The following is a 13,144-nucleotide window of genomic DNA, read 5'->3' on the forward strand; positions in this document are numbered from 1 at the left end:
TTGTAGCACATGCAATGTCTGGCCTTGACCACTGGCTTAAATACAGCAGTGATCCTATTTTTGAGTGATACAACTCAGGCTGATCAAATTCATCATCACACACTGTCTTTGGGAAATCTGGTGTCATGGGAGTTTGAACTGGCTTGCAGTTTTCCATGCCAAACTGCTCTATCAAACGAAGAATTTTCTCTTTCTGGCTCAATAGGAAGCTTCCATCAGCTTCCTGCCTTACTTCTACTCCCAAGTAATTGCTTACAGGTCCTAAGGCTTTAAGCTTAAACCTCTTTTCCAGTTGACTTGTGAGCTTCTGGATCTCATCTGTGGAACTCCCTGCTACAAGCAAATCATCAACAAAGACTAAGAGCATTAGATATTTGTTGCCTGTCCCCTTGGTGTACAGGCATGGATCAGCCACACTCCTTTTAAAACCAAGTTTTACAAGGGCTTCATTTAAACACTGGTTCCAACACCTTCCACTTTGTTTGAGACCATAAACAGCCTTTTTCAAACGCCAGACTGTACCATTCCCCTCTTCAAACCAGGGGGTTGTCTCATTAACACTTCATGGTCTAAATTTGCATGCAGATATGCAGCATCAACATCAAAATGGTGCACTGCTAGTTGTCTTACAGCAGCAATGGAAAGCATTAAACGAAAAGTTTCACTCTTTACAGTGGGAGAAAACACTTCATCATAACTCTCCCCTTTAATCTGAGTGAACCCTCTGGCTACTAATCTGGCTCGAAAACGTGGTTCCCCAGATGCAAGGGTTTTCCTTTTGTAAACCCACTTGCATGACACCACTCTGCCACCAGGTGGCGACATTATGACCTCAAACACTTTGTTACGTTTAAAAGAGTCCATTTCTTCTTTCATGACTTGTTCCCACAAAGCACGTTCCCCAGGGGGTAAGTCTAAGACTTCATTATAACTTTGTGGTTCCACACAATTCACATTGCATACTCTCACTCCTCCTAGGGTCAAACGTTGAGGAGGTACACCCTTGTTTGAATGCTGGGAGCGCCTAGGCACAACTACTTCTTCTTCCCCCCTTATCTCTGGCTCTTCTTCCTCTTCCTCTAGAGAAGTATTATTATCTATTGCCTCATCTTTTGGGGAAATCTGTGCCTCCTCCTCATCCTGCTCCTGCGTTGCCAATGGCTGAGAAGAAGCCTCTTCTCTTACTTGCAGGGGCAGTAGGCAATCTGGGTTGGCATGGATCGCAGTCCATCTGTCCTGGTCAGCGAAGTCTGCACTTCGTGACAGAACCACGTGTCCTGGGCGTAGATTGAAACGCCACCCTTTGCCATAGGACTGATATCCCACAAACCGCAGTTTCTGTGCTCTAGCGCCCCCTTTCTGGCACTGAGCTTTGGGGATATTTACATGTGCCCAAGAACCCCAGTTATGGAGCATTGTCCACTCTGGTTCTTTCCCAAACAATACACGATAAGGAATATCTTTTATAGAGCTAGACCAGGTTCTATTAATCAAAAAGTTCGCTGTGAGAAAAGCCTCGCCCCACAGCCTATGGTTGTGGCCCAATCCTGCATCCACTAGCAGGCAGTCCTTTACTGACTGTATTACAGCCCCACGTCTTTCACACAGACCATTTTCAGCAGGGCTATAAGGGTTAGTCAAACGGTGAGTGATCCCCTTACGTCGCAACCATGCCCCAAATTGCTTGTTCAGAAATTCTCCGCCCCTATCTGTTTGCAACTGCACAACAGGGCGAGCGAAGAGCTTTTCAGCTTGGGCAACCCATTCTCTGAATGTGGGGAAACACTCAGATTTCTGCTTTAACAAAAACAACCAACTAAAACGTGATTTATCATCTATTACCAGAAAAGCATATCTGGCGCCCCCTTCAGTCTTCTGTGGAAAAGGGCCTATCACGTCACAATGGACAAGTTCTAAAACCTCTTTAGATACTCTGTCACTTTTAGAAGCCAAAGGCTTCCTCTTAGATTTGGCCATTTTACATACATTGCAATCTAGGAAACAGTTACAGCTATTTACTTTTAGGTTCTTGCACACCTTTTGCATCTCTGAAAGCACACGGAAATTGGTGAGACCCAGTTTTCTGTGCAGTTCATGTACACACCCCTTATGAACTGGCAAATTATCCTGAACCACCTGGGCTGCTTTAACAGGCTTGTCCTGCATTACATATAACCCATTTTCCAACTTTGCATGGCCACATACCTGAGTTCCATTCTTTATCAGACAGCCATCCCGTGTGAAGTTAACACTATACACATTAATCAAACAGCTTACAGACAGTAAACAATAGTCCAAACTGCTGACAAACAGAGTTTCTGGTAGAGTAGTGTTCAAGCACTGCAGGAAACATGTTCCCTGGCCATCAATCTTGCTTCTACGACCATCAGCAAGAAAGATTGAGTCTTTTTCATCGGTTGGCTTCTCCAGGGTCTTAAAGTCCTCCCGACTGTTGCAGATAATCCTGCTGCTCCCAGAGTCCAGCAACCATGTTCCTCGAGGTATCTTCCTCTCCTCTCGAGAAAATGCAGACACAAACTGAGCAGAACGCGTGTTCTTCTTCCCTGAAGAGAACCCCTTCTCCTTACATTTCTGCATTGATTGCTGTCTCTGCTCCACATCGTCTCCTGGAAGTCTTGCCGTGCATTGACGTTGGAGATGCCCGGGTTGGTTGCATCTATAGCACCTCCTCACCACCATGGCCAAGTCCAAACCTCGGCGTTGCTCCATTGGCAGATTCTGCTGCTGGCCCCCTTGGCTGTAACTCCTCCGCTCTTGGAGTTCAGCCTGTCTATCTGACCTTCTTTCTGCTTCTTCGGTCAATCTTCCAACCACATACTCAAGGGTCAGATCTCGGGGACGCATACTCTCCATGCTGTTAATCACAGGCAACCAGCTTTCAGGCAAACTTGAAAGGATAATGTATGTTTGGTCAGTCTCATCATAACGCTTACCTCTCTGTTGTAGTTGAAGAAACAGAGATTTCAGCGTTTGAAGATGAGTTGCCAAACTCTCACCTTCTTTCATAACAGTCCTGAACAGCCTTCTGGTCAGAGAAATTATAGTTCCAGCAGTTTCTCTGACATGCATTGCCCTTAATAAATTCCAGCACTCAAACGCTGTGCTGGCATTTGCTACATGCAATAACTGAGAGTTGCTCAAACACAACATAATTTGGGCACGAGCCATTTCATCCAGCCGTTTTTTCTCAGCAGAGTCCCGTCTCAAAACCTCAGTTTCAACACAGTCCCATAGTCCATCTCTCCTTAACAACTGCTGCATGTTTAACAACTGCTGCATGTTTTCTGAGAGAAGTTCAAAAGGGATGCCTCCCCCAATATTTACAACTTGGGAAGACTGGAAATCTGCCATCTCTGCTGGTGCTTGCTGAGCCCCTTCTGTGGGGCCTTCAGCAATCTCTCCTGACTCTCTCTTTAGAGTCCGACTGGACAGTCCTGGCTGGTACTCACCGGCTTCTAGCTGCTGCCTCTGTTGACCCTCAGGTCCCGCCTGGCTCTGCAACTGGTGTAGCCGCTCTGTGAGTCGCCTACTGTGGTCCTCCAGCAGTTCAAACTGTTCCAGTAGCTGACGCTGAGTGCTTCCTTGATCCTCAGATCCTAGCTGCTCCAGCGTCGCTGCAGACAGTTACAGCTTGCCACCAACTGCTCCAACGCACAGCCACTGGCTCCGTACACCACCAGGACTCACCAGCTCCCTGCTGAGATGCTGTCAGTCATTCTGCACTCTGCACATGCTCAGAAACACTGGGCCCATAACCTGTCAGTGTTTGTAAAAAGCAAAAAAAAGAAGGAAAGGGTTCTGACCTCCCTTTGTCTCCTCAGCCTGGTCCTCGGACCCTTGTCTGCATAAAAGAGTCCACGAGAATATCCTTGCAGAGTTTTATTCTTAAAAGTCTTTGTGCAAAACATGACTGAGTAACTATACACACCAGCACTAACCAACCAACCCAACCTCCAGCCTCAGCACAAACTAACATTTCTCACTTTATATATACAACCTGCTGCAGGCCGCTGAGTCGTGCTGACCCAGCTTTATTCGCATTAAAGAAGCAGCGGCCATTTTAGCCGTGACAACCTACCTGTTACAACTGCCAACAAGCACAATAGACCAGAAATGGCCCTTTTAACCTTGACAGGAAATTTGAAGGCCAACCAACCAACACAAACTTTCCTAATACTAAGAACTTCTAATAAATTTATACACAAAAATATAAATTAAGTTTTATTTTTAATAAATTAAGGTGTCAGGAGCACTTTGTGTTCACAGCACCTACTATATGCACAATTTGATTCAGGTTACAACTTCTCCCAGGCCTTTGGATAATTAAACAATCTATGGCCTTTTAAGCTGGGGGGGGGGTATTGTTTTTGTTTGCTGCTATGTTATGTATTTTTGTGTTTTTGTGTTATAAACTGCCATGTGATCCTCAGATGAATCCTCAAATTTATTTATTTAATAAGCTGTTCTTGTTCTTGTTCTTGTTCTTGTTGTTGTTGTTGTTGTTGTTATGGCTTTCTCACCCTTGATACGGGTGGTATAATTTATGCTCTAAAAGGGAAAGAGGATCTGATAATCTTGTGAAAATTCAAGAGTCCTGTCTACACTTCAGCACAACATTGCTGCCTGTTCCCTAGAAGAATAGGCCAGAGCCCAAACCACAGGAGCCTGCATTCAGACTGCAGCAATTAAATTTCAATTAAATTTCAACAGTTTTTGCAGAAAAAATTACGAAACATAATCTATTGCTAGTACTTAGCTCAAAAATAGTATAGTTGGTTGACATGCTACTATGCTTTAGTTTTGCTGAATGGGAAAACTTAGTTCCGGACCACATAGCCCAGTATCGGGAAGTTTAAATGTTTGGTGTTTTGCTATGTTTTTATATGTGTCATAAGCTGCCCAGAGTGGCAGGGAAATGCAGCCAGATGGGTGGGGTATAGACAATTAAAGTATTATTATTGTTACTGGTATTGTTACTGGTATTATTCCCCTTTTCTAGAAAGTCCACTTGACAAATTTAGCAAAAACAAGGGCAATGTTGCAACATGATTAAAATAGCTGTACTAGTGTCCTTCACTCAAATGGAGGGAGTGTGCTAAAAAATTGAAGAGCATAAGAAGAACTGCCAAATCTTTTTTTAGCAGAGCATGACAACCCCATATAATTCAGAAAGGGTGATATAAAATAGTAATGAGCCAAAGCAGCTGATCTGGCAAATCACTGGGACTATTTTGCAGCCTGGGATGACGAGAGGAAGAGTTTAGTTTGGTACTCAGTCGTGTTTTTAATCACAAGCAGGGATAACACCATGATTAAACTTCATTTGTCAAATTCAAAAGTAGCATATATTTTCCACAATGTGGACTTGATCTCTCTTTTCTACAAGCACATAAAAGGCTTCCTGAGGAGAACAGATGGCATGAACAAGCCTAGCAATGTAAACAAGTGTCTTTAAAATTCTTCACCTGCAAAACACAAAACTGACTGTGTGGTATGCAGAATGCAAGAAGGCAATGAAAACAGTCCAGATCCAAGGATCCCCAGGGATGCACCTTCTGAAGGTGGAGACGTCAGGTGCCATCTTGGTTGCAAGTGGATGACAGTCAGGTGCCAAATGTGCCTGGCACCTGACAAATTTCAAACGCTGGCTCAGAGTGAACAAGGCGTGGAGAGAAGAACTATCCTAGCAGGGCCGGCCCACTCATGAGGCAAGGTGAGGCAACCATCTCAGGTGACAGGATCCACAGGGTCAGCAGATTCCAATGTAGATCTTTATTCCCTCTGTTTCCTGATGTAGATCTTCACTCACCAAATCTTCCCTGGCAGGGAAGGAGACAACATTTTGTGGTTTGCTTGAGATGCCAAAATGTCTTGGGCTGGCCCTATATCCCAGGCATCCAGGGAGCTCAGAAATTTGAAGCCTATATCCTAGGCTTTTGGAATAGTCCCATGCACGAAAACAGGGCACAGGCAAAACATCTAAACCAAGAAAATGCTAGATTTACAGATGGGTTTATTGGGGCATGACGCATTTCACAGACAAGAACCAACTTCATCTAAAGCACAAAATGGACTGAGCTGAGAATGACGAATGAATGCGTAAATACTAGAGCACTAGCAAATGGATGGGTGGACTCACACACACCAGTGGTTTAAGCCTCCAGACGTGTTTATCTTGTACTGTATTTTTATGTTGTGATCTGTCCTGAGTTCTGCAGGTGAAGGGCATTATACAAATTTAACAATCAATCAATCAATGTAACAACAGAAAACGTCACTCATCAATCTCAACATTACCAGAATTATCCTGTAACAGCTATTTTTTTCTGTATTACTGATCTAAAAATTATATGCTTGATGTGATACTATAGTACAAATGTTACTGCTGTTTAGTTACTATCGCCAAACCTCCATTATATTTTAATCTGTACATAAACCACCTTTTTTGCTGTGCACGACAACTGTGAAATTTAATGTGGACTTTGCCTTATCTATCCATACTCTGAGGAAGATCAATAAAATGAGAGATGAGCTGAACAATTCACAATAAAACCAAAAGCTGCCTCCTTTTAAGCCCCACCCAAGCAAGGAAATCTGCTTTGAAACATTTTGTGAACATCTGGCAGCACAAGTTTCTGCTTTAGAACTCATCTGTAGCAATGGGCGATTTTATCAAGCTATGTCATAGCCATACAAGACCCAACTGTAAATCCTACATCAGGAGCAATCTTGTTTAGAGACCACAGAACTGTATCCAAATCCAACAAGCCACAAAATGATTTAACTGTTCGTTTCCCTGTTGCCCTGCCAGCTTCTGCAACAAGACCTTATGTGAAGAACACATGCCCTATGGCCTGGTTGCAGATTTAATGTGTTCAGTTCAGTCTTCATACAGTGATATAAGAGCTTGAAATAACATTTTAAGTGAAAAGCAGTTCCTTAGTCTAGAATTCGGGGATAGCAGTGAGGTAGCCAATGCACTTGGTTTGCCACAGGATGCCTTTGTCTTGATCCAGTAGAGTTCTTCTTAGGCTCTTAATTCCAGTTGTGATCCTTTGACTTGCTCCTTTATTGCCTTTATTCTTAACTTATAGATGCAACCACAGGGGCTAGACATTCCTTTCAAAATATTAAGAAATTTTAGTTGGTCTACCCAAAAATATATTTGGGAATCAAATGCCTGTGCATAGCTGCACACTTTCCTTACCCCTCTTTCATCCCTAAGTGGAAACTTCTGCTCTGGACCATCACACCATCTTCTGAGCCGTGAATTACCCTTCTTGGATGCCCCACCTCCAGACATAAATAAAACCAGTTCCATTTCTTTCTGCAAACTACAGAAACTTCATCTGAACAAGATGTTGAAAAACACGCAGTATTAAGAGTTATTCCTTCCAAAAGCTCTGAAGTACTTGTGATACAATGGCAGGAAAGGCAAATGTTTTAGACTGTTTCCATTTGGACATGCTTTAATCAAATATGAGTGCCCATTGGCTTCTAAGAAGGACAAATGCTTCATCTGGTTGCTGAATGCAAAAGCAGGCATATCACTGACTTTTCTATGCTCCTTATCTTCTAGAAGAGTATCACTTGGCTGGAACTCCATACACCCTGAGGCAACAATATTCTCAGAACCCTTTTACTGTACAAGGAAAGCCACAACCTCCACGGACTTTTAAAAAGCAGATTCAGCCTTTGTGTATCAGGATCATTTAAGATAGCTCTTGTTACACAATATTCAGTGTGACCATTTAAGGCAAGGTCCTCTCAGGTGAGCTATATTTTGACTACAGAAGCACACGTTAAGAGAACTTAAGTACATTCACCAAATTGGGTCAGAAGCACCCCTCTTCCTTTGACAAGAACCAATTCTGAAGGAAAGCCACAAATGCTTAGGCTCACATCTGTCATCAAATATCCTCCTTAATGGAAACTGAAAAAGAGAACCATCTCATTGGGCTGTTTGCTCTGTGTTCATTATAACAGGGGAGAGAGGTGTGGGCAACAAGGAGTCCCCCAAAAGTATCCCAAAAGCCCTCAATGGCAAAACAGGTGAAGGATAACTAGCGATATGTTATGACGGCTGTGAAGGTGCATGAAGGCTGCAGCAGTAAGAGAATACCAACCGTTGTGATACTCATGCTATCGGAAAAGAGCCTTTCTGCAAAGACTGTGCATGGATCAGTGTGCACTGATCTCCACACATAAAACAAATTAGCGCACAGGCGTCTTCCAAAACCCATAAAAAAAAAAAAAGTCTCATGGAGAATAGCCTGTACAAAAGGTATAGTAGATTTTGAAGAAGCACAAATTCAGGACAAAAGGGAGAAACAAGCAAAGAGGAAGGCACATTTGACAAATCGTCTTCATGATCAACTCCCACCCGTAAACTATGTCCACACTATGAAAGGATGTGCGGATCCAGAACCGTCCTCCACAGTCATTTACGGACACACCACTAAGATTGTGTTCATGGAAGACCATCTTCCTCGACCACGCAGGATCACCGAGAGAGAGAGAGAGAGAGAGAGAGAGAGAGTACAGCTACTACAAGTTAAAGATTACAAATAGGAGATGAAACAGTTGCTCTGGTGGGGAGGGAGCTCAAATAATAAAGCTAACCAGCAAACTTATCTATCAAAGCACTGAAAACTATTTTCTTACTGAAAACTAATAAAGAAATCACGTTATCTCAAAAAATTAAACAAAGTATCCTATTCTAAATAATGTAGCAATTTAACTGCAAATTAAAATGATCAGATTTACACCACTGGTTAAGATATCTATGTAGTAGTATCAGTGGGAAATTGGACTTAAGGCTGCAATCCTACACACTTTTACCTGGTAGCAGATAATCCTATTGACCTTTATGGGGCTTACTTCTGAGCAGATATGTATAGGATCACTTTCAATGATTAAACTGGATATTTTCTTGCTCAGGTTATACATGTGTTAAAATTCAGACATTAAAATTCTCATTTCAAACCCACTTACTTCCATTCTAAAATATGGTGCCATCGCAAGAGCCTATATAAACAAAAGCCGTAATTCTAGACAGGATGGATCCTTACTGCTTTTGACAGGCCAAGGCCATGATGAGAATGATAACCAAAATGATTCCCAAATGACGGGCCCTCAAAGGCTTTCCAGATTGCTCTTCCCATGGACAGCCCAGTCAAAACATCTACTTGTATCTAACAGGTCTCAGATTAAGTTGTGCCTTTTGGGGAGAAGCTGGCAGGTCTGCAGAGCTGTGACAAGCAGGCAAACAGAGTCACTTAACTTCTCTAAGAAAGTAACAAGAAGTACTGTAGACAGACTTCATGTAATGTTCCTGCTGTCAGTGTGTGCAAGGTAAATGAGCTTCTTCCTTGAAACAGCATTTATGTTGCCTTGAGGAAGAACGTCATTCAGACTTGCAGCAGCAGGTCATGGGCTGGTCTTCCCCAGCAACTGCCAACTCCAATTGGCCTTAACTGCCCACAAGCATGAACAGCAAACGCAGCTGGAGAATGTCTGGGTCACAGGATACTGAATGAGAGCAGGGAAAACTTTTAAGACCCAGGAGAAGACTTTGCTCTGACAAGTTTCTGAACCAGCGGGTTACACGCCATGGATTTATGGTCCTTCTACCTTTGGTTTAATTCTAGGGACTTCTATGGTTTGATTAAATCCCTGCAATTTAGTCACAGAATCACCTGAACTCGACTTCTTAGCTACAAGATGTGAAATGCTGGGGAGGAACGAGATTGCAATTCTCAAACTGTGCTGCTGCAGACAAGTTGTTTCAACTATCAAAAGGTCCCTGTGAGCCCAAAGGGTTGTATCCAATGCTTGGACCTACGCAAAGCAGTTTCACTGATGTTAATGGACCTGTTAGTCATCTCCATTAATTTCAACTGATCTACTCTGAGCAGGAGGCACAACAGATACAACCCAAAGATTGTGCCCAACGCCGAGGCTGCCTGCTGCATGATCCTACTTCCTTCCAACCAGCCTCTGCTGGACAGGCAGGTGGTCCTGCCATATCTGCATTTGGTAAGCCTGGATCATGCAGTCTCTCCTGACAAAGAGATGTTGCTTAATTGCCTGCCCTTTGTGGAGGCTGCCTACTTATCCCACCCACTTCTAAAAGGCCACAGATGGCTGTTTCATTTATATATGAGAAAAATCTTCCATAAATTAAAAAATCTTCACGTGAGTCCTAAACAACAGAGCTGGCCCCTGGAAATCCACTCTGGGTAGGGAACACAGCAATTCACCTGCAGCCTCCGCCACCCAGAAGTCTCTCCGCGCAGCAGCCACCTGCCTCAGCTCTTGATGGCCTACAGTGGAAAGCTTCTAACAATGATGGCAGTGAATAGGCAGGTTGACATGGAGGCACAGTTTGTTGGTTAGTGGAAATAAAACAAACTTACCAAAACTCTGTCCCCCATTTTGAGTTCTCTTTCTCCTTTCTTCAGAGAGCCAGCTTCAGAAAGGTTTGATATGGATTCGCTTGCTGTTTTGGAAAGATTGGTAATTTGAGAAGTGGGGAGTTCCTTAGCAGTAGGAGGCGATGTCTTGTGGGGAATACCTGTGGGGGGCAGGTGCGCTGCTGCAGAAGGTGAAGACACGAGGCTAGCAGCTGACACAGAGGTTGGCGAAGTTGCCCGGGAAGCAGAAGAGGCCTGCGCACCATTGGCTTCATCCTCAGTCACTACGTTCCGTGTTAGCTTAGAGGGTCTCGTAAAAATTCCCCTTAGAGGCTCGCACTGGAAATAGCGAACTCCAGCCACAGAGCCATCATTCTTGCCAATGGGTTCGTCCAAAACAATCCCTGCCCACTGTCCAGGAGCAAATTGTGTTTCTCCCAGGAATTGGATAAAACCAGGCTTATTCCCATTGACCCAAACACGCTCCCCGATTCTGAAGTCATCCACAAACTCATCCTGTGCTTCTGAAGTGGGTGCAGTTGGTGTCTTCTCACAGGCTGCTGTCTTTTCTGACGGGGCTAGAACCAAACACAGCAGAGAGAGTCAGACATATTTATTCTGAAGCTATGTATGTCTGCTTTTGTATCCACACTTCAGTCACATCACCTAATCAGAGTTTCTAGTCCCGTCAGACCAATAAGGACCAGGTTATACAGTCAGGTCAGTATAATGCAGTGTTGGCTGAAGGTCAACCCCCCACCTCCCTGTGAAATGAGAGGATATCATGTCCCAAAGGTTTGGAGGGGAGCTGGGAGAACACACACACACACACACACACACACACACACACACACAAAGACACAACCAAACATCCAACTGACTCCTGTTTTTGCAAAACATCTTCAGAAATTCACCCCACTACATGGCAGCTATTAAAAATAAGCATGCATCAGAAATGTGCACCATTACATTTTTATCAGAAAATGTTAAAAAAGGAAAAGCCACATCCCTCATCTTCCTTACCAGGAGCAGCTGATGCAGCTATTTTCAGTAATGTGCCTCCAGGCTTGCTGATTTTGGTGGGGGCCTTAAGCCCACTCGGTTTTAACATACTCATCTTCTTGTCAGCGTTTGATCCCCTCTTGTCTACAGTAACTATCTTTTCCCAAACATGGATGCAATATGGGTTTCTACGCCGTTTGCCTCCAAGTTAAACCTGTGTATATATTAGAGAAACAAAAAATTAAAGATAAAATGTACTTTTTGCTCTTAAAGTACATTTTGTAAATGACTTGTAAAGAAACTTCTGGGCACAAAGCCCACAAGCCTCAAAAGAATAAAGGAACATTTGCAGGGCAAGGTTGGCTATTGCCACATTGGAAGCCTATTTCATATTAAAAACAAGTTGATTTTTTTGAAACTCAATTTCCACATTTCATCTAAAGGTTGCTGGGGGGGGAGGGGGAGGAGAGAGAACAGAGCCCTTTATGACACTACTAACATTACCATAGAAAATATTCAGCTATTTGAAATGTTCAGACAATTCTATGTATTTATAAAGTGCTGTGACATTGCAGAGCAAGACGCACCAGCAAGCAAAGGGGAGTAAAAGAGTGGAGGGGGTGGGGTGGGGAGGGAGATGGTACATGAGGCCTGTAGAGGAATCAAGGCTTTTAAGGAGCTGAACAAAAGCAACAACAAAACTCATGATGCGTTGCCTAGCGTAGCATTATCCCTTGGCAGCTAATGAAGAGACACCCACCTCTTCTCTACGGGAATTCCTGGCTGAAGATCACAAGACATTCTACAGGCCCCCATGCAGCCCCCCAGCACTGCAGCCAGTTACAAAGGAGGCGCCTCCTCCTTCCCAGTTTCTAGGAAAAGTGAATGGCTTTGATTTAGAGGCCCACTAAGGCTTTACAGAAGGAAACAAGTGGCAATATTATTTTTCCTAAATCACTTTTAATCAAGCATTCCTCACTACGTGTTGAGGACTGGCTTCCTTTAACTGCAACAAGAAGGCAGCGGATTGTTTCTTTTAAAAACTTACAACGCACTGGTGCTCTAAATGTATCTTTGGCTGTTTGTCAACACACAACTTACGCCAAAAGGTCCTTGAGAGAGGCATCATTTGTGTGCTAGTGGTTACAGGTGGTGGAGGTGAGAACAATTAAATCACCTACAAGGAGCACTTAGAGGAGGCAGAGAAGTTTTGAAATGGTTTCGAAAAAGCAACTTGGTTGCTCAACTGTTTTCTCAGAACTTGACATACGGGTTATGGAATGCAGATCCTGGTCTACAGTGTGCACAGAGTGTCCTGGCAGCAGCACAAGTCTCTGAGCTTGCAGCATTTTTAGGTCATCCTCTAGGACTGCTAGCAATACTCTGGCCTGGCATGGAAATGTATTACAAGAGGACAGAATGCTCCTCAGGAGGAACAGAAGCAAACTCTGCACACATCTTCCACTCCTCTTGCCCCCAGATGGGTTTCAAACTTTTGTTTGAATATTTATTGGGAAACAAAAACAGGCAGCTCCTTTTACCATTTTGTGCAATGTTCAGGGACTTGCTGCTGCTAAGCACAAAATCCGGATCAGAGCCTCCCAAACCATCCTGGGACTTTTCCTCTCCTCTTTTGGCACCCTTATTTCCCATTATATCTGTCTGCATGACCCTCACTCCATCAACTCTGTGGCCTTCAGCTGCCC

The 13,144-nt window shown here is 43.7% G+C and overlaps 2 protein-coding genes across 16 annotated transcripts in view; both read right to left on the bottom strand.

The window, feature by feature from the left end:
- The window catches only part of CLIP1 (CAP-Gly domain containing linker protein 1), a 110,695-nt gene that overhangs the window by 75,462 nt on the left and 22,089 nt on the right, over nucleotides 1–13,144 (bottom strand). For all 14 annotated transcript variants that reach the window (XM_080986579.1, XM_080986574.1, XM_080986570.1 and 11 more), the window contains exons 2-3: nucleotides 11,460–11,652; nucleotides 10,440–11,014 (exon numbers count right to left, since the gene is read on the bottom strand). In XM_080986579.1, coding sequence (XP_080842705.1) covers nucleotides 10,440–11,014; nucleotides 11,460–11,553 — 669 coding nt within the window. In that variant the 5' untranslated portion in view covers nucleotides 11,554–11,652. The remainder of the gene's footprint in view (nucleotides 1–10,439; nucleotides 11,015–11,459; nucleotides 11,653–13,144) is intronic.
- Nucleotides 1–13,144, bottom strand: part of ZNRF3 (zinc and ring finger 3) — a 256,111-nt gene that overhangs the window by 1,806 nt on the left and 241,161 nt on the right. The gene's annotated exons all lie outside the window — the stretch shown is intronic.

Source organism: Podarcis pityusensis (genome assembly GCF_964106645.2).
Source record: "Podarcis pityusensis genome assembly, chromosome: 16".
In the NCBI taxonomy this organism is placed as follows: Eukaryota; Metazoa; Chordata; class Lepidosauria; order Squamata; family Lacertidae; genus Podarcis; species Podarcis pityusensis.